Here is a 21,907-nt window from a genome sequence, read left to right on the forward strand (position 1 = left end):
CTTTGAGAAATTGCCCACAGCTAGAGTTGCAAAGGGGATCAAAGTCCTCTACTTGGCAATGAAACCATCCGCAGGATTCAGGCAAAGGAGGGTCACACTTATCCCCATAAATAGTGTGCAAACACTGATAGACCGTCTTGCTTTCATCACTCTCAATATATCAGCTGATGATCTTGGACCATTTTGGAAAAAAGATGGTCCTGTCGATAATGCTCCAGGTGCTGAGAATATTGTACATTGTGAATACAAATAGGTGGAGCCTTTATGATAAAAGTTTTAAAGGGGGGTTTCACTCTTGCATAGGCTCAGGAAGCAGACCTGATTAGTGGGGCACAATAAACACACCCATTGGTTTAGATCAGAGATCCCCAACCCCTGGTCCATGGACCGGCACCAGACCATGGCATACCAGCACGGGTTGCAGTCCCCTCTGGTCCACGGAAAACTCTTTCTCCACAGAACTGGTCCCTGGTGCCTGAAAGGTTGGGGGCCTCTGGTATTGAGATGACTTCTTATGTCTGAGACTTTCAGGAACTGAGCGAGTTCTTGAAAGTTTTATGGATTATATTGATTATGGATTAAATTGAGGGGAAGATGATTTTGTAGATATCAAATCACTGCGGATGGGGAAAGCTGTAACATGATTGGACTAGTTGTGGACAAAACATTTCAGATCAAAACATTCTAATCCAGAAGTGTCCATTTCAACTGTACACAGATGCCTTCTGATGATGTTTCAGTTTTACTGAAGTATTCTGACCTCAAATATGAATCATTCCAGTTATGGATCGGACGTTGTATGTATGTATGTCTGTGTGCGGGGTGAAGATACTTCTTAAAGATACTTTTTCTGATATTGTTGAGAATGAAGCTACATGCCTCTGTGTTTCATCTTGCCTTTAGATTAAGGGAGGGGGGGAGATGTTACTTTCAAGTGGGTTAAATGGAGAAATGAAATCTCTTCAATTCAGCTGAAGACTGCGAGAGTCTGAAGCCTAGTCAAGGACACCAAAATGGGTGTGGATTTGAAGCAGACGGTTCCCATAACAAAGTGAACTTGTTGATATGAATTGCGTAAGATGTTGGGGTTTTGGCTGGTAAAATTATTGTTAAGTCTACAAATTGGTGTTGGAACCTCAGAATTAGTTTTGCTTTGACAAATCCTTGCTGTGCATTCAATAAACAGTAAGATTTTTGGAAATGGAATAAACCTGGAGTTTTATTTGGATTCTTGAGCTGGATGTTGACAATTACTTCTTACTTTACTTGGGTGTAGTGGGCATTTAATAAAGCTAAACATTTTTCCTTGTGAGATATGACAAAAACTTTTGCTGATTTTTCCAGTTTCTCCTTTTTTCTGAGATCTTCCATTTGTAAGATGAATAGTTTGAGCTTAATTGCTACTTGAAAACTCATCTGCAGTTGGCTCAGGTGAACACAGATGTTTAAAAGAGGTAACCTGCTATCTAAAGTGTAGTTTATCATTGTAAAAGTTAGAATCCCTTCCCCACTTGTCCATCGTTTCTGCTGTTGTGATGTTAAATGCCTTATGTTACTTCGATCTGGTTTATCATTGCAAGCGAACAGTGTGCAATTGATTCAAGATCACTCAAAAAGCTTCTTATCAAAAACGAGCATTTTTGCTCACAATCCTTCAGTCCCAATTCAATATTCTAGGGACTGTGATGCCTTGCAGATCTCCCAGTAGAGTTGCATAAAAACTTGCTGATTTTTGCTGATTTTTCTGAGGTCACAGGCTTTCCTGTGAGAGCATGACAACCAATAGCTTCCACTTTCTTAAATTCTTGGAATAAAGGAAGTAGGAGGCCAACCAATAATATTTATCCAGTCAATGGCCAGCAAAGTTTAAAAGAACAAAAACAGTAGCAGGAAAAGAGTAAGAGTAGTAAAATAAATTAGAAGAAGGAAATGAAAGACCTGTTGAATTTTTGCTTAGAGTGTTCTGGCTTAGAAAAATAAACCTTGTGCAGAACAGTTGCCAAAAAACCTGCCTACAGGTAGTTCTCAACTTACAGTTTATTTCATGACCGTTCAAAATTACAACGGCGCTGTAAAAAATGATTTACGACTATTTTTCACACTTATGACTTTTGCGGCATCCCCTCGATGGTCACATGATCAAAAGTTGGACGTTTGGCAAATGACTCACATTTATGACGGTCGCAGTGTCCCCCGGGATCACGTGATCCCCTTTTGCAATCTTCTGACAAGCAAAGTCAAAGCCGGATTTACTTAACAAACCAGTCACTAACTTAAGTGCAGTGATTCTCTTAACAACTGTGGCAGAAAAGGTCATAAAATGGGGCAAAACTCACTTAACAAATCTTTTGGGCTCAATTGTGATTGTAAGTTGAGGACTTACAAAAGTACGTATAGTCCAGGCCATGGTTTTCCCAGTTGCAATGTATGGCTGTGAAAGTTGGACCATAAGAAAGGCTGAGCGCAAAAGAATTGAGGCCTTTGAATTATGGTGCTGGAGAAGACTCCTGCGAGTCCCGTGGACTGCAAGGCGTTCAAACCGGTCAGTCCTAGAAGAGATCAACCCCGACTGCTCTTTAGAAGGCCAGATCCTGAAGTTGAAACTCAAATACTTTGGCCACCTAATGAGAAGGAAGGACTCACTGGAGAAGGGCCTAATGCTGGGAAAGATTGAGGGCAATAGAAGAAGGGGACGACAGAGAATGAGATGGCTGGATGGAGTCACTGAAGCAGTAGGTGTGAACTTAAATGGACTCCAGAAGATGGTAGAGGACAGGAAGACCTGGAGGAACGTTGTCCATGGGGTCGCGATGGGTACGACACGACTTCGCAATTAACAACAACACTTTAAAGTGGTCTGCAGATTACAAATCCACTTTTGCCTTGGGACCAAGGCAAAAATAACAAAGTAATTAAGAATAAGAAAAAAATGCTTTATTGTATATCGCTCTTTTCTATAAAAGGAAGGCAGAATCACGTACATAAACATGGTTGGTCGTGAAACATTAAATCAACTTTCATACAAAAAGACTTTCTGAAAGGCTGACTTGCTCCTTTTCATGACAAGCAGAGTTAGGACATAGTTTTTAAGCCTGTGAGATTTCCCTTCGTTTGCAATTTCATGACCTCGTCACTTAGTCCCTGGTTGTAATTCTGTTTTCCTTCTTTTTCTATGATTGATTGATGGATTCCTTAAATTTATGTTTCTCCTTTTAAAAAAGCAGCATCTGCAGAGAGCAACGTTAAACACAGTCGGCTTGAAATCAAGAGGCATCCTGCATTTAGCTTTTTCAGAACGGAGTGAGGCTTTAGTGTGTTCAGCCACTTTTTTACCCTCTTTCATTTAAAGAAAGCCATTTCGACTGGAAAAAAAAATCAATATCGCTTTTAGTCCGGTGTCCTCCTATTTGTGTTGCTGCTTTTCATCAGCCATGCAGCTGCAGTCTAAACAAAGTTGGTTTTCTTGCATTTTTGATGATAAAAAGTGTTGGGGGTTTCAGGAGCAACAGAGTTTCTTTCTTCAGTTGTAAGGAAAGATTGGCCCCGATTGTTTACAGCTGAGAATCAGGAAACACTTTGTTTCCAAATAGTTAGATCAAATGTCTCACTTTTCTTAAAGCAATTGCAGTCAGAATTATAAAATATCGACCGACATCGTGATGGTTAATCAGTTCCACTAGATTGAAGGAGCTTGAATCTGTGCCCCACTTTTTTCATTGGGATCTGAATATTGAATTCTCAAATGTTAACAACTGCTAAGATATTCTGTGCCTCTCAGTGGGAATTACACAGAATCCCTTTTGTAGAAAAATGACTAATTAAATGATGGAATTATGCTTCAGTGTCAGAATTAGCTTCACGTTTGAAAAATAAATCAGATACTGAATTTAATTTGGCATTCAAGCCACATCCAGAATCTGAGTTGCTTCGGTACATAGAATAATACAATTTAAGTTGGTCATGGTTTGTTAATTAAGGATAACATTTTTAGGCCAGACAGAAATAATTGCAATGTTTTGTCTTGTCTTTTGATTGGTTATTTATATTACACTCTTGTCATTAGTAGAGGATACATATTATATGCCTATTGTCATTAGTTTTTATATTGTTTGAGATGAATAGTGATTTCAGATTAAACTGATATATTCTAATATGCATTCATATATACATATACACACATACCAGCGTGTGTGTGTGTATATATATATATATATATATATATATATATATATATATATATATATACCAGTATGTATGTATGTATGTGTGTGTGTGTGTGTAGAATTGAATCAGAGTTGAATCATTTATTTGTTTTATTTAATCTATTCAATATGACAGTGTTTATAAATTATTAATTTACCACTTTGCCTCTCTTATTCCTCTTTCTCTCTCTGCTTTCCCTTTTTTTCTGACTGTTTTTGAAAATAATTCACTTTTTTCTGACTGTTCTTGGAAGTAATAATGATGATTATAACAACAACACTGTGGTGCAGTATTTGGAACACAGTATTGTAGGCTAATTCTGCCCACTGCCAGCAGTTTGATCCTGACCAGCTCAAGGTTGACTCTGCCTTCCATCCTTCCGAGGTCGGGAAAATGAGGACCCAGATTGTTGGGGGCAAATAGACTGACTCTGTAAACCTCTTAGAGAGGGCTGTAAAGCACGGTGCAGCGGTATAGAAGTCTAAGTCCTATAGCTAACATCCAAGCAATTTTGTTTTAAAGAAAGATTTAAACAACGACTGGACTGTTTTGTATCTCTAGAAAATGTCCTTTCCTTTCTATAATTCAGATTGCCTCTGGATAAATGGGACATACATTTAATCTGAAATGCAAGAAGCAAAAAACTATTTCGCCCAGACTGTAGCAGGCAGATGCACAGAGCTCTAGGCCAAAACTCAGCTTGTAAAATGGATGAGACACATGCACTCCGATTTTGAAAGCCTGACCGCGCATCGTGATTTTTCTCTCCTACTGAAATGAAGAATTGAGGCAGCCCCATCTCTTATTTATATATTCATAGAGAAATGTCGTTTCTGAATAGGACAGTGCTGAGTGTGTTATTATAACCATCATTTGTAACATAGCTGTCCTCACTATTAGTGGATGAAAATATTACCAATTTCATCTTATTTTGATAGCTTCCCCTGTGCCAATAACCTTTCTTTGTTAATGAATAATGATATATCCTGCCCGCCCCATTTGCCTATAATTTCACGGAAGTGTGCATTCTTTGCTGATTAGCTCTCATTTCAGCAGATGACACATTTAGAAGAAAGCCACTTCAAAAGCCACTTAGTGCCTATTTTATAAATTTACAGGCTCATATCCATGGGGTATCAAGAGATGGATCTGCAGAAGAAGAACAGAGAATCTGAAGCTGGACAGGAAGTGACAAAACCCATTTTGAATATATACCCCCTCCCCTGAGGGAGATGGTCAGTCTAAGACAGGGGTCTTCAAACTTGGCCCTTTTATGACTTGTGGACTTCAATTCCCAGAATTCCTCAGCCTGCATGCCTGGCTGAGGAATTCTGGGAGTTGAAGTCCACAAGTTATAAAAGGGCCAAGTTTGAAGACCCCTGGTCTAAGAAATGTGACACACACACACATCCACACACACCCACACACACATGTCAATCTCTCCATTTCTGCACAATCTAATTTTTTTTTAATTAACTCTTCCTCCGTTGGGTTCTATTCTTAATTTTGCATATTTTTCTTTGATACTGTATGACTGCTGCTTTGGAATTTATGTTTGTTTTTACTGGTACTATTTACTGTTTTCTTTATGCTGTCTTGCACGGTATTATTTAGTGGTATTTATTGTTGCAGTGTAAATCAGGTCTGACTCGCCAAGAGCACGTGGGTATAAATTTGACAGTAAATATTTAAGAAGCCTCTGGAGACAGGAAGAGAGAAGAGGCCTGCCAGAATTGTGTGTTGGTGCCAGAATTTTTGTTACAGGGCTATAATGTGGACTGAGACTTTTCACAGCTGTTTTTAGAACAGGCATACTTCATGTAAAGCAGGGGTCTTCAAACCTGGCCCTTTTATGACTTGTGGACTTCAACTCCCAGAATTCCTCAGCTAGCCCTGGCTGGCTGAGGAATTCTGGGAATTGAAGTCCACAAGTCATAAAAGGGCCAAGTTTGAAGACCCCTGATGTAAAGTTAAAAGTCAAAGATGCCACAGGGGTGACAGAATTAGAAGTACAAATTCCACTGCAAATATTTCTGTAAAATTCAGTAACGTGCTAGCATTATTTTTTTTTGGGGGGGGGGGGCAGTTATTAAGTGGTAAAATTCACCAGATTTCTGTCGCTTTCCCCTTGTAGCCCAAATGATAGGAAAAAATGCACAAGTCTTCTTGCTTGATTTTTCCTCAAAAGATACGCCTCCAATAGTGCAAGGGGGTGAGGAGAAAGGAGGCAAAGGAACCCACTAATCAGAGGTGTTGTGTTAACCATGGTCTCTACCACTGTGGCCAAAGTGGATGAAGGTCTTAAGATCCAGGAAAGGATTTCTTAGGCACCTCCATTTCCAGCCAATTTATACGCGGGAGATATGCAAATGGCCACAGTACAAGAAAATCTGTAGAATATTAGCTTCCTGCGATGTTCTGCTAAATCCAGTTGGCAAGATCACCTTTTCCTGTAAACGTCTTCTCCTCATTCTGCTTAGTCACCTATCCAGGATATCCAGGCACAGTGAATTATTTGTTCAGTTCAATCCAGGACTAATATTAACCAAACCAAGATTCACTCCTTGGTATTACATAAAAAATAGTTGGAGGCTTTGTAAGGTTATGTATGGAAGACCAAAAGAACTATGAAAAAAAAAACCCACACTTTTATGCACCCCGAAAAGAGAAACGACACATTAATTTTAATTTCCAATCATCCCACTTTAGCTGTCCTTGCTGATTTCAGCTCATATAAGAAGCTTGATAGCAATTAAAAAAAAATGTTTCAGAGGACAAACCTTTTAATGATCTTACTGAAATGGATAGTTTTTTTTTAAATTGCTTTATTCTCATTAGGGTCATTCCCCCCCCCACTCTATTATGATATGATTAGCAACGTTGAGTAAGTTGGCTCTATTTTATGTGCTAGTGATGCAAAGAGCAACTGTTCAGAGAAGTGTCTGTCCTAAGTTGTCTTCTCAGACTTTACTTCAACCATCCTCCATTGACTTCTTTCTTTTGCTTTGCCAAGCCCAGGGGTAGGCAACCTTGGCTCTTTTATGACTCGTGGACTTCAACTCCCAGAATTCCTGAGCCAGCATGTCATAAAAGAGCCAAGGTTGCCTCCCCCTGGCCAAGCTGCTCTCTTTTCCTTTTGATTTTGATTTTCCTTCGTACTTCAGTGGCTCTTTCCGTTTGGGAACCAATTCCTTTCTCCTTTGCTTGTTCTTGAAGTTTTTCATCCTCTTCAGAGCTGAAGAAGCTCCTTGGATGAGAAGCGAAACGTCTTCCAAGAAAAACAAGAAAGTCCAGTTCCCTCGTTTAAAAAAAAAAAAAGCATCTTTGGGACTTCAAGGATCGCTAACTTGGGTTTGTTTTGCAAACTGGGGACAGCATCCCAAACCTATGTCTAGCTGGGAGGCGTCTTGTGCAGGAAATCTATGAAGGCAGGCTTTCTGGATCATATGCAAATTTAAACTATTTTTAGATCCCAGTTAATTTATAAGGGTATTTTCTGATGTCATGCTTTTTTTTTTTAAAGGATGTTTTATTTCCCCTCTAACACTTGCAGGTTTATATAGCACTATTCAGATTGTAGCCTTACTAATTATATCCTTACTATGGGTGGTTATAAATAGGTTGACTGGCATTGGAACAGTTGCCCTCCTTCTTCTTTTCCACTCCATTAATTTAGTTCGTAGGGAAAAAACACAGGCCTGTAGTTTTAACCAGGAAGACAGAAGCACGTTTTTCTCCATCCTGTGTTTCCACTGATCACTTTCTGAGCTTTGTAGGCAGAATAATAGAGTCAGAAGGGATCTTGAAGGTCTTCTAGTCCAACCTGGCTGTCTAGTCTCTTCTTAAAAGCCTCCAGTAATGGAGCACCTATAACATCTGAAGGCAACTTCTGTTCCACTGGCTGATTGTTCTCACTGTCAGGAACTTTCTCCTCAGTTCTAGGTTGCTTCTCTCCTTGATTAGTTTCAATCAAAATAGAGCTGGAATGGACCTTGGAGGTCTTCTAGTCCAACCTGCTGCTCATGCAGGAGACTCTATACCATTTCAGACAGGTGGCTGTCCAGCCTCTTCTTAAAAACCTCCAGGGATGGAGCACCTACAACTTCTGAAGGCAACTTCTGTTCCACTGGTTAATTGTTCTCACTGTTAGGAAGTTTCTTCTAAGTTCTAGGTTGTTAAGGTGGGACTGGACCTCATGTAGCTGCTGCCAAAAATATTAAATTGCCTCATTCTGCCCCTTCATGTAAAGGGGAAGAAACAATGGGTGAAAAGTAATCAAGGAGAGAAGCAACCTAGAACTGAAGAGAAATTACCTTACAGTTCCTGAACAATTAATCAGTGGAATAACTTGTCTCCAGAAGTTGTGGGTGCTCCAACACTGATTAGGACCGCTCCCACCCTGTTGGTCTTCCGTAAGCTACTTAAGACCTGGCTTTTCCGGCAGGCCTGGGGTTTAAAAAACCTAACCCCTGGATGATTGTCTTTGTACTGTTGTTTTGTTATGTTTTATGTGTTTTTTATTGTTAGCCGCCCAGAGTCCTTCGGGAGTGGGGCGGCTTATCAATTTTAAAAATAAATAAAATAAATAAATAAATATTGTAATTGACACCAAATCTGGACATTTCTATTGGGAGACAAACATTCAACTCTTCTAGGACCTTAAATATTACTACTGTAATTAAACTCACTTGTTATCCCCTGCTTGGGTTTTAGTGCTAGAACTATAATTCTGAAGCCGTTGACCTTTAAGCCATGAGTCACCTTGGCAATGATGCTGGTTTTCAGCCCCCATTGCTCCCATCTCTGTTTGATGTGCAGAAATTGGGACAAAATTTGCAAACTTTACAACTCAGATGTTTAAATAATCCACTGTCAAAGCATACTGGGTAGGCTAAACGACTGTAATGAGAAACCATGATTTCCAAGCTTTTGACAGTTGCTAAGCTACAATTCTCTGCAACTTGACAGACCAGTGGATGCCCCATCAACATGGAAGCAAACATTGTTGTTTAGGTGGTGTGATCTTTCTGATTAGTGACAGCTGTTTCCAGTTGGCCCGTTAATAGAGAGAAAAGATAGAAAGCAGATGGATCTAGCAGTTCATTAAATGACAAGTGGTTCTGATTAGCACAGAGGTGGATACGCAGGGTCACAGAAGAGCTGGTTATTTCCATGGTGATTGATTGACTTGAGGTTTATTTACAGTCTGAAACAAACAAACAAAAAAAGAGCAACAAATGTAAGTTCCAAAGTAAGAGCAATTTTCCAAAAAAATAAACCAATAAACACAGTGGTGAAACATCAAGATGCATAAATAGCAGGTAGACAATTATGGCTACCATAAAACCTCTCAATAGATAGATGGGGTTGAAGCTACCTATATAATGAAAGAAGTATCAATGGATTAGATGTATAATATCAAAGCTTCAAATGATATATTATGCAAAGATCAGCTGTCTGGAGAAGCTTAAAACCAAGTCCTTGGCAGAAGGATCACTAATGCTGGACTAACGAAACGTGGTAACAGTTGTGGACAAGTGTGGAGAGCAAATGAGGGCCAGACGCAAAGTTCCCTATGTTCACAGACTCTCGTACTAGCGTTGAGCATAGGAAATGCCTTCTCCATATAGAGTTCTGTAAGGACTTGCCTGAATAGGTGTTGACTCCAGTGGGAATTTTACTCTATGGGGAACTTTTATCTTCATTGAAGCACTGGCTGTTTCACTAGGGAACCACATTTTATGCTTTTAGCTGTTGGCTAAAAACCTTTGGAATTGTGATAAATGGATATTTAAGTACAGCTGAAGATGGCTTTATGGAATAGCCTTAATATTTTCTTGTGGCAGTAGAGGCACAAAAGATCAGATCCACATGTGAAGGTCAAATTAAACTGATTTATTGCTGAAAAGCCTATGTGCAGGAAATCTTCTCAGCCAACGGTTAGTACCTGTTTGGAATTAGATAAGGGTCCATGGAATTCAAGGCTGGTTAGATTCAGTTTGCTTGTGGCTATGTAGGGATTCTAGGCTGATTCCTCTTTTGACTCCACCTCCAGATTCTGCCATCCCTCCTTCAGTGTGTGCTTAATTCATATCAATCCTTTATAGATTAAACATTGGTCACCTGGAAAGATTATGATAAGATGGTCCTGTGGCAAAGAGCAGTCAGAAGCATAGATTCAAAGCACTGGAAGGGACCTTGGAGGTTTTCTAATCCAATCCCATATCCAAGGCATGAGTTGGGCTGTTGGTTTCAGCTCCAAGCTTGGCAATTTGGTTGCAAAGGTTTCGTCACCATCCAAGGAAACATTGTCAGTGTGTTTTGAATTGTGCTCATCTGTCAGAGCACTGGCCTTTAAATACCTTTTTATGTGATGCAAATTGGTATGAATTTTATGTGAATGCAAATTGGTATTGGATATTTCTGAGTCATGGTTTGGTTTCGGGCTGTTTGATTGGATGATTGTTTTTGCTGGGCCACAGTCTTTGTTGTTGAGTACCGTCTGTGCAATGCAAATTAATGTTAGTGTTGTTTGTTCTGTTGCTTCTGGTTTTGGATGGTTTGGTTAGCTGTGTTAGGCATGAGTCTTTACACCATCCAGGACAAATGGTTGTCCAATTGTTTCTTGAAAACCTCCAGTGATGGAGCAGCCACAACTCCAGGAAGCAAGCTGTTCCATTGATTAATTGTTCTCCCTGTCAGGAAATTTCTAGATTTAGAAATATTAGTAAGTATAGGAAGACTACAGTGCTTTTTTCCCCCAAACCTCCCCCCCCCTTTCTGGTTACTCCTGGCAATTGATTTAGCCACAACGAATTAAAGCAGACATTCACTCGCTAGGCAGAAGTATCTGATAGTTTCCCCCCTGGGTGCCTAGCAAGGTTTGTTTTGAGACTGAGGTTTTCTGGTCCCTTAAGAATGGCATCCAGCAAAAGGAAACATGAAAATTCAAAACAAGAGGATGCGAGGTCCTGTGTTTTATTTAACCACAGGTTGCCGAGGAGAGAGAGAGGGAAGAGCAATAACAGTGACAGATCTGACTTCCAGTTTCCCAAAGGACTAAACTGGACCAGTTCCTGCTTTGGAATTGTCTTAAATGACAAAATAGAGTACCGTAGACGTTTTCTAGACCAGTGAATTTTGTAAATAAGTGAAATGGAGTCAGTGAGCTGTTATGCCATGAATGAGAGAGCTTTCATTTTGGATCCTGTTGCAGCCAGGCAACATCTGCAAGAGTCAAGGGTTTCTGTGGAGATGGAGCTGTTCCAAGATTAGAAAGCCACAATGCCAGTTGCTTTTCTACTTTTTTCTATATCCACACGGTCACGTAGATCAGCATATGGGTTGCTTTTTGGATGTATAAAGTCTTGCTGGCCCTGACAGCTTGCTGTTGTGTATAATTAGTCTGTAGAATTCATAGCCACCAGGCTTAATCATGACGTGAATGTGGTTTACGTTACAATTTGTAATGATTTCCTGAAAGACAGCTCTGTAAGGGTTATTACTATCATTAGTCTTAAGTTCAATCAAGGTAATACATCTTCTGCTCCTGAGCATCCCAAAGGCGACTGATTGGCCAGCGTGGGAAATGCTGCATTAAAATGGTCCTTAGTTATGGTGATGTTCCTAATAATAAGGTTATGTTTATGTTCTTTTGATCACTTGCTCAATAAGAAGCAAAACTATCAAACTACGGTCACCATTTTTACCTTAACATGACTTCTGGTGATTGGTACATAGAAGTATTTACAAACGACTTAAGAATTTATTCAGACCCCTTAAAACCTATCTTGGAGATAAAATAACATGGATAATAAGTCATGTCAACGGTCATCTATCAATGTCCATAAGAATTCATAAATAACATTTTCATTCTGGAAATTGAGTTCTCATGAAACATTTTTAGCACTCTCCATAAATTAATCAAGATTGATTGTGTCTATGTCTACCAGGAATGTCTTTAGGACTCATAATATTTTAAAAGTTTAACATGCCTTTATTTAAAAATCAATGACAGAAGTTAGAGGTAGTGGAGAAGATGGATACGGATGGCCATCGTAGGGTGGTTTATGTCAGATTTATTGCAGAGAGATATAATAAACCTATGATGATTTGGACTGAATGGTGTGGAACGGTCATATTGCTGGTAATAATACAAGCAGTTTTAATTATCCATGCCAATATTGCAACACTTTGCAGCAAGCCGGATAATTCAACCAGCCTGACTGGGTGGGAAAGAGAACCAGCCGTGAAAGTTTTATAGTTTTTATTGGACATGGTTTGAGGAACGATATAAGGTGCAAAGTCACCATTCCCAATTATCAACTTAAAAGCTGCAATACAGTGGGAAACTTCTGTTGCCCAAACTCTATTGAAAGGGACTGTTTGCATTTGGCTTAGCAAGCTGTAGAGATTCAGTCACGGAGGCTTAACATCAGGTCTGAACCAAGCCATAGCCATACAAAGCGCTTGACAATCTTCTGGGTTAGGAAAAAAAAAACATTGTGTAGCCTAGTATCTCAGGAACATACCAATGACAGAATTTTACTTATTCAGAAATAGGTAAATATTCCTTCATTTAAAACAAGGAAGCTCAAGAATGAAGACACAAATCTAAAATGTTCAAATGAGGTCATTTCCCCCAATAATTGTACCCTATATAAAAATAAGATGATTCAATATCCTGGATAACAACTCACGCTTCTGTAGAGGCCCCATCATTTTAAACTGGGAATTTCCACTATTCCAAATTAGTCATTTTTTTTAACCCTACTTAAAGGTTTTCTGAAGATGAGAATCTCCATGTCATGGTTCCGACAGATGAAACTCTTCAAAGAACTTTGAGGCATTGTTTACCTTAAAGAATCTTTATTCGAGAAGCAAAAGGTCAGCACTTACATAATCGAAGCCAAAAACTGAATCCCCCACGCCTTTGAGCACATAAGTATCAAAGCACAATTCCCTCCTCCAATTAACAGTCATAAATCACATTCCCCAATTAGTTTAAAGTGTGGGCTTTCCCTCCAGCATTCCAGCCCACCAATTCTTATCATCTCTTATTTCAACAACCTTGATTCTCACGCTAGGTTCAGTATTGTTATGTCTAGCTGGACTCTCATGTACATTCTCCCCCCCTTCCCAGCATCATCTAACTCTAAAAGTGAAAAGAAGAAAATGGCTATATCTCCATCTGTTGTCAAAGCAAAAACATCCGATGTTAGCAGCAGAAAAACAGGAAGTTGAGTTCCCTTTTACAATGGAATGGCAACTTTTTAAAAAGAAGAAAGAGGTGAATGCATATTTCCTAAAGGAAAAAAAAATGCTTCTTTTCTCTAGCCTTCACTCTTTGTCCTCCTCAGTATAGTGGTTTTTGCAATACTTTATTTTATTTTGCTAAATTATTCAACAAAAGAAAAGCCCCAATATTTATGAAACTTTTTAATACTCAGCACAGTACCAACAAGAACAAAACAGACAAAAAGCCTTTGAAATTATTTTATAAAGGAAACTATCCTAAAACTTGGATCCGTAATCCTCAAAAGTTTTCTTCCTAGCATTTTGTTTGTTGTATGCAAACAGAGAGAGAGAATAGAATATGAATAATATATTGCTGCAAATCAGCTGTAAAATTGACCTTCCAGTTGAATTGAAGTTTATATGACTGTTTTCCGAGCCATAATTTATTATCATGCATTATAAATGTGATTATTTTACACAATATTCTGATTGAGAATGTGTTGATGTTAGCCTAGATTATTTTGGAAGCTGTAAACTCCTCAGATACGTTTGACTGGAGTGGCCTATGTTTTTTTCCACTTTCTATTCAGTCATGTCCATTTCTCAGAAAGAGCTGGATAAGTCCTTGCAATTTTCTTGGCTAGGTTTTTCCCAAGTGGTTTTCCATTGCCTCCTTTCTAGGGCTGTGATTGTGACTGGTCCAAGGTCACGCAGCTGGTTTTGTGCCTAAGGCAGGACTAGAACTCCTAATCTCCTGGTTTGTAGGAGTCTTGACCATTGTACCAAAGTGGCTCTTAGAGTGTGTCCTGTAAGCATAAAACAATATAGGCTTCCATTACTTGCCATATCAGTAGGGGATATGTCTACACAGTGTCCCAATATTGAGAATATTGCTCATTTTGTTTGATTGTCAGCTGTGTATCCCTTTTAAAATTAAATATTAAAAATCCCTACTTGAAAGGATAGCCCACTGGGACCTGGGCTGGACCTATTTCCTCTTGGGCGTTAACAATATATATTGTTAGCTGAATTACCAAATTTATAGACAAGACAGTTCCGCTAAGAATTCGTTATACTGAACAGATTAAGTGTCAAATAAAGGCGGTACATTTATGTGAACATTGCTCCTTTCTATTTAGGACACATCTGTTTTATTATTGTGATTTCTTTTTCCTATTTTATCCTAAAAGTAGACCTTGTATTTTACACTCATTTTATTTTCTTTGATATGGTTGTAAGACTAAATCAATTATCAAATATAGCCAAGATGAACTAAGGCATCTTTAACATTCAGTGATTGTCCAAAAATATTTGAGTCATATTAAAAGTAAGTTTAGTAAACAAAGATGCACTGTGGGGTCCTTGGTGCTCTCGGAGATGAGTTGTTTCCTTGCAAACATCTGCAAGAAAACAAGTTTGCAAATGTTCCATTACCAAACTAGCTAACAGCACCAGCCCTGGTGATCTCACCTAGTTTTGAAATGAAAATCGGTAAGAAAACAATCAAGGACCTCACAGTTCAAAGCTGAACTACAAACATTATCTTCTATTGGTAAAGATGAACTGTGTGGGAATATTTTTCAAATAGATGTCCCTGTGTGTATGCATATAAAAAGGAAGAGCAGACTCTGGTGACTTACTTCAACTGAGCGAATATAGGAAAAGTTACTGCTAGACTTCAGCTTTAGCTCTTAGCATTTTACTGTGCAGCAGTGCGGTTGATTTAATGCTATCTCATCCCAATAATTTAGTAAATTATTGAGAAAAAGTAGTTGTTAGATAAAAAGGACTGGGGTTGAATTCAAGCATTCAAATATAGGAAATAATAACACAGGATGCTGCCCAAAGAATGGTGATAGGAGAGCTGTTAAAGGGAGCTGGTATCAGAAATTGTAGGAGGCTGTTCCAATTCTCTACTCATCTCTAGTTCCAAAATTGTTCCTGATGAGAAATCAAAGCTAGTCTTGTCCTCAGATCTGACAGGGACATAGGACTTTTGAGTTTTCTTTTCCCCATTCTGTTTTGGGACTCATACATGGTTTTTTTTTCCCCAATGAAAAAATGTTGTCAGTTTTGTTCGTTTGTTTCAGAGGCATCTTTTTACTGATTAATACATTCTCTGTACCTCCCTTTGTTGCTGGCTGGTATTATTATTCATAACAGGAGAATGTGAACAGAATAACAAACTATCAACTTATGCAAACTATCAAATTATGCAAAGGGCTGTTTACACCAAGTGAAAAGAAATCTCCTGAGATTTAACACAAACTGCAGGAAGCAATTGATCTCTACAGTATTTCAAGATCTGTGCAACAGCTTTATGCCTACATACATGATAGCACCCATATAGGTCTATACATTTATTTATTTACTGCATTTATACCCCAACGTTTCTGTCACATGCAGGTGATGCAAAACCAGGATTTTCTGACTGAAAAGACTGGTGTTAGATGTGGAAAACCAGGTCCGCTGATTTAGTGCTAAAACACCAATACATAGAAATCTTCTCAACCAATGGTTAGCATTTGTAAGCATCAATGGAATTCAAGGGAGATTGGGCTTAGTCTGTTTGTGGCTACATAGGGATTCTAGACTGATTCCTCTTTTAGCTCCACCCCCAGGTTCTTCCACTCATTCTCCAGCAATTAGTAAAGTCAGATAAACTTTCCTGATTACATGACATTATAACTTTCTGGAATGTATCACCCACAAAGATTTAGGGGTCTCGTTCTTATGGAACAACGGAAAGAATAATTGGATCATTCTCAAAATGAACTGAGTAACTCCTAGAATATTTCTCTTAAGTTAGGACTAGCTATTGAATTGAGAAGTCAGCTAACTTGGTGAAAGTCTCTTCATTTTCTCAGAATGTCTAGAACACGGACTAGATTCCAGTATCACATTAAGCCATTGTTTTATTCCCCCTAAGATTAACCAAAGCCTTTTTATTCATAAGTTATACCTGGGCTCTAGGTTCAAACAATACACATGATAACTTTGCACATTGCAGGCAAACAGATGATCTTGAGAACTGTGGTGGAAAATTAAAAGATCCAGCTAGCTAGACCATACAGAATTAGCAAGGTCTTAGTGTCTACAAACTCTCTGTCAGAGGCACTCTTTTGTCCCTATTAGGATGGTGTTACCTGTTAGAGAGTCCATCGCACAATATCCTTCTCAACTATCCATATATTTTCTTTCAACGCATTTCAGACTTCTGCTCTTTCTCCAGCTAGGTCTTTGATTTTCTCAATTTATGCAAAGGCCTGGCTGGAGAAAGAGCAGAAGTTTTTTTTAGAAACTTTTTTCCATATCCAAATTAATGCATCCCTTATCTGATGTTGGAGGAAATATGCATGAGTTTTCTTATCTTTTCCCGATAGAAAAGCATGTCATCCAGCCTGTAAATCATGACCTTCAGTTGTTAAGACCCAGCTTTAATTGTCACCAGAACACCAAACTTCTATAGAAGTTTGCTTAGCTGGCAAATGGACATAGAAGGTTCTTGGAAGCTGGAAGATTCAAACTATAGTGTTTCAAATGACCCCAAAGATCAAAGTAGGCAATAACACATTTTTCTTCAAAAGTGATGAGCTGGATTTAACTTCCCATAATTTCCCAATCTTTCCCTTCCTGCAGGGGTAGTCTTAGGAGATTGCTGGTGCAGACCTTTCCCGTTTCTGTTTATACAGTTAGGTTTTCCTTCATGCAATTCTTTAAAGTTAGCATTTACAAGCACAAGTAATGCTGGGTCATAGGGATGGTTTAAGCAGTTTCACCCACATTTCCTCAAGAGAAAATGTCCTTTTTTTTTTACAGTCAACTCTTTTTTGGTTCATTACAGCTTTCAAGGTCCATACACACCCAGCTGGAATCCCACTGCAACCGAATGTACAATTCTCTATGGTGTAGTGTTACTCAGTTGATGAGTCAGTGTGGAAAGATACCCCAAATTGAAAACACACGTTGTAGAATTGTGGGCTTCTGCAAGTCTTAATTTTCCAGCTCGGTGGATTTTGGGCAGCATTTTTGAACCTCCCAGTCAAAAGATCATGCTTCGATAATAGCCAACGTTTGAACATGAGACACGGATGTATCATTACTGCCTATATAATTTGTACACGTGGGCGAGTTTGGGAGGGATCAGAGAACATTAATGCAGTAGGTCTAACCAGGTTTCTTTCTAATCAAGGCAAGGCTTAGTTGTAGATAATCTATACCATCTCAGGTCAGGGACTGTCCACTCTCTTCCTAAAAACCTCCAGTTATTAGAAGGCTATTTGCAAGAGCTGAGAGATATTTACTGTTATTTATTAAACAGAATTCACAAACATGGCATTCTAACAGAATAACATAATTACCAACAATAAAAATAAAATAACAATTGACATTTTGGAAACTGGAAACATCTCTTGCCCCTTCAGGTCAACTCGTGCTAAAGATGGCAACACTGAAATACTGTAAAGAGTTGGCAAGGTTGAATTTATACAAATAGAACTTGGCAAACCACAAAAGAACACAATAGAAGCATCTGTTGGCGCCATCTTTTACATAATTACAGTGCCTGGGACAATGACAGTACTTTGTTCTAGGTTTGGGAATTATAGATTATGAACTAAGATCAAGGCCTCCTTCTAAATCAGAGCTCTGAAATCCACCCAGAGAATCTCTTATTTCTAAAATGAAAAAAAAATTGCTTCTCTGATCAACCTTAGGAAGAAGAAATCTTTCTTTATATTCAGCCTAAGCGTGTACGGTGGTTTAAATGTCTGGTTTACTTCAGATTAACAGTGGATCAGCTTTTAAGTAATCCGATGTAGGCCACCCACTCAGACTCATTGAATTAAAATACTTCTACTTTTATTCTAGAACCGCAGTTGAGTCTGAGCGTCTCCTAAGTCCTAAGCTAAGTTGTAACACGAGAAGCTCTGTTCTGCTCACATTAGGAACATATGTGTGAATCCCATTTAACAGGTAGCTGACCTCAGACTTTCCTACAACCATTCAGAAGAGGCGTATCCCTCGTAATTAGGGATCGTTGACCCATAGACAGCAACAATGGAAATGAAGTTCCTTTCAGTTCCAATTGCTAAATGTAGAGAAGGAAGAGAGAATTAGAAATGGTAAGAAAATGTAAGGAACGGGAAAGTAAATAAGCAACAATTTGTGCTTTTTGACTGCTTCTCTCGGGACCGTGTGACGTATCGGGCTAGTTCCCACAGAGAATTCTGAAATCTGTTAAGATCAGGTTGCATCCAAGTTTAACTAAGTACCAAATGACTGTCGGACTTAAGAGGCTGTCAAGTTTATAGCCGCGAGCGTGAATAGAACAGTTGAGGGCGCACATGGGAGGTTGGTAATAATAATAATAATAATTAATAATTATTAACTTAATGCATATGTTGCCAAACTCTCAGTGACTCTGGGCAGGTACATTAGAGCAGGATCTGCAGGATTAGATGGTGTCACAACGTCGCAACACAACTCTACTCCTTATGTATATGCATTGGATCTCATCATACTTACACAAAAGTAATGTTTCCAAAAGTTGTGAATGCTCAATCACTGGTGGTTTTTAAGAAGAGACTGGATAGCCATTTGTCTGAAATGGTACAGGGTTTCCTGCCTCAGCAGGGGGTTGGACTAGAAGACCTCCAAGGTCCCTTCCAATTATTATTATTATTATTATTATTGTTGTTGTTGTTGTTGTTTTTCAGATATCTGGAGAGAGCAAGGCTTCTTTTTTTTTTTTGCAGAAAACACAGATCCTTTCTGAGGGCTATAGTTTCACTCGATAGAGAGATAGGCAGCATATATATTTAATAAATAAACAGGTTCCCGTTTGGTTTTCATGTTGCAAGAGCAGAGTTGTCTTCTGTAAGTTGGTGTGGAGCCATTTGGGGTCATCTAGGCCTTCTTCCCCCTCATTGCAGGCGCCACGGGGATAAAACAGCTCACCTTTTCCAGCCAGCTCTGCCATTTATGCCTTTAAAGGCTTCCCTTTTTGTTTTTTCCTTTCTTTGCAATGAATTAATTAAACGGCATCTGCTGAATCTCGTATCCTGCGGTTCACCTCGGAAGGTGCCAAACTGTTTCCAAAGATGTGATCTTGAGATAAAATTCTGCGTGCATTCTGATTCTCTCTCTCTCTTTTTTAAAAAGACGCTCATGCTGTTTTGCGGAGATCGATATGTTTTAGTCGGGAAGATCTGATTCTGAAATGGAATAACGACAAAGTGAACTGGTCTAATTGAAAATTGTGTTAAATAATTAGCTGGTAATTGCAAATGGCTTAGCGGAGCTGGAGGGTTCCAGCGTTCTTCTGCCATTTGTAAAGCAGAGTTAGGTAATAGATATACTCTGGAGAGGCGCTCATCTATCAAATCTAAGACAAACGAACCAGATAATCTGAATGCGACGGGCAATTATTTGTTGATGTAGGGCTGAATATTCTCATGCGGTCCAATGGGTGTGTTCCTGAACTAGCTTTTCGGAGTAATTAAGCATCCCTTTCCTTATTAGTCTTTTCTTTCTCTGGGAAAGGATGCCATTTTTTGCTTGTTTCCCGATTAGCATACAGTAAGCTGGTTTGGACGTTGACAAAATGCAGTTGTGTGCTTTTTAATGAAAGCAGTTGCTCATAAACAAGTATGACGAGTCTATGAAAAAAAAGGCTAGGAAACTATGCTGCACGATTGTAGTCTGGTGATGAAGGTGTTGGGATGGCATCAGGAAGTTCCCAGGTTTTAGTCTGACCTCATTTAGAACAGAATGGAAGGGACCTCGGAGGTCTTCTAGTCCAACCCCTTGCTCAGGCAGGAAACCCTGTACCATTTCAGACAAATGGTTGGCCAAGCTCTTTTTAAAAACCTCTGGTGTTGAAGCATTCACACTTCTGGAGTAAAGTTGTTCCACTGATTAATTGTTCTCACTGTCAGAAAATTTGTCCTTCATTCTAGATTGGATCTCTCTTTGGGTAGTTTCCATCTGTTGTTCCTTCTCCTGTTTTATGTACAGCTAGATGGCATCATTAACATCTCCCAACATCATTCACATCTCCAAAGCTCCTCAAGGCAGGACAAGAAGCAACGGATAGAAACTCATCAAAGAGAGAGGCAACATGGAACTAAGGAGAAATTTGCTGACAGCTAGAACAATTAACCAGTGGAACAACCTGCCTCCAGAAATTGTGAATGCTCCAACACTGGAAGTTTTTAAGAAGAGACTGGACAGCCATTTGTCCGAAATGGTATAAGGTTTCCTGCCTGAGCAGGGGGTTGGACTAGATGACCTCCGAGGTCCCTTCTAACTTTATTATTATTATTATTATTATTATTATTATTATTATTATTATTATTATTATTATTATTATTATTATTATTATTATCTTGGCTAATGTTGAAGAGCTAAGAAGAATTAGGTCCAATTAGCACGCAGATAAGATATCACCAGGAATAGACAAGGAGGGCTATTGCCGAGAAAACTAGAAGGATGGGACTGAGCTTGTGTAAACCGAGTGTTTACTTTATCCTTTTTTAATTCTGCTATAAATAAATATTCATCTTTGGGATACCAATAGAATCTCTGGTTGTTTTGTTCCGGGAGAATAAAATTTGAATTAGGATAAATAATGCTGTGTCAATCTCGCCTTCATTGTCAAATGAGTCAGCAATGATAAACAACACAACTGAGTCATTTGTTGTAGGTGACAGAGAACAGTCGCAGAAAGAGAAGGGCAGAGGATAAAATGGCCACTGTGCTCAAAACCCATAAATGGACCCCTTGCCTTAATGGGCCTCTTTGTTAAATTGCAGCATTGGCATTAGGCTAACAAGGTTATACCAACTTGTGTTTCCTTTTCAGAAATCCCCAAATGATAATGCATTATCTTAAAGAAGATTAAAAGTGGGGTGTATCTGCGCAGGACAAAATAGAAAAGAGTAATATGAATTTATTGTGCCCAGTTAAAGTAGCAGGGCATAAATATTCTTGACGTCTTCTTCATTGGCAAGCCTTAAGCATCCCCATTAACAAATAAAATGCATCTGTTTCATGGGTGCGATGCTAACAAGTCACAAATATTGACTGTCACTGTGCTTTTAAATACCAGCCCACCATTCAGATGCCTGGTTTAAATGTATTTTATGTTTGGCTTGGATAATCAGACTTCAGAAAAAGTTGTTGCGAGTTTTTCCATAATGCTTAAAAAAATCTAATTCTTCTTCTAATTTAGGGAAAGAAGAGTAGACATTCATAAAATGTTGTTCTTTCAAAACAGTTTTATGATCTGGAAAGCTTTTGAGAGAAATGTTAATTGCACACTAGTATTCTGCAGGTGGTGATGGAAAGTATGGAGAATTGGGACGGTATAATTTATTGTGTAATGATCTTACCTTTGAGTTATGCAGTGATTTATTATTATTTTTCCTAATGATGGTTCTCCATCAGCAGTCTTATAGAAGAACTG

General features: G+C 38.8%; 1 protein-coding gene across 1 annotated transcript in view; it reads left to right on the forward strand.

Annotated features, from left to right (window-relative positions):
- Nucleotides 1-21,343, forward strand: part of KCNMA1 (potassium calcium-activated channel subfamily M alpha 1) — a 50,836-nt gene extending 29,493 nt beyond the window's left edge. The window contains exons 2-3 of the mRNA XM_039340576.1: nt 20,458-20,579; nt 21,304-21,343. Of these exons, the coding sequence (XP_039196510.1) occupies nt 20,458-20,579; nt 21,304-21,343 (162 nt within the window). The remainder of the gene's footprint in view (nt 1-20,457; nt 20,580-21,303) is intronic.
- The last annotated feature ends 564 nt before the right edge of the window (nt 21,344-21,907 follow it).

The sequence above is a fragment of the Crotalus tigris genome, unplaced genomic scaffold (assembly GCF_016545835.1).
Source record: "Crotalus tigris isolate CLP2741 ecotype Arizona unplaced genomic scaffold, ASM1654583v1 scf7180000017753.6788120, whole genome shotgun sequence".
Lineage (NCBI taxonomy): Eukaryota > Metazoa > Chordata > Lepidosauria > Squamata > Viperidae > Crotalus > Crotalus tigris.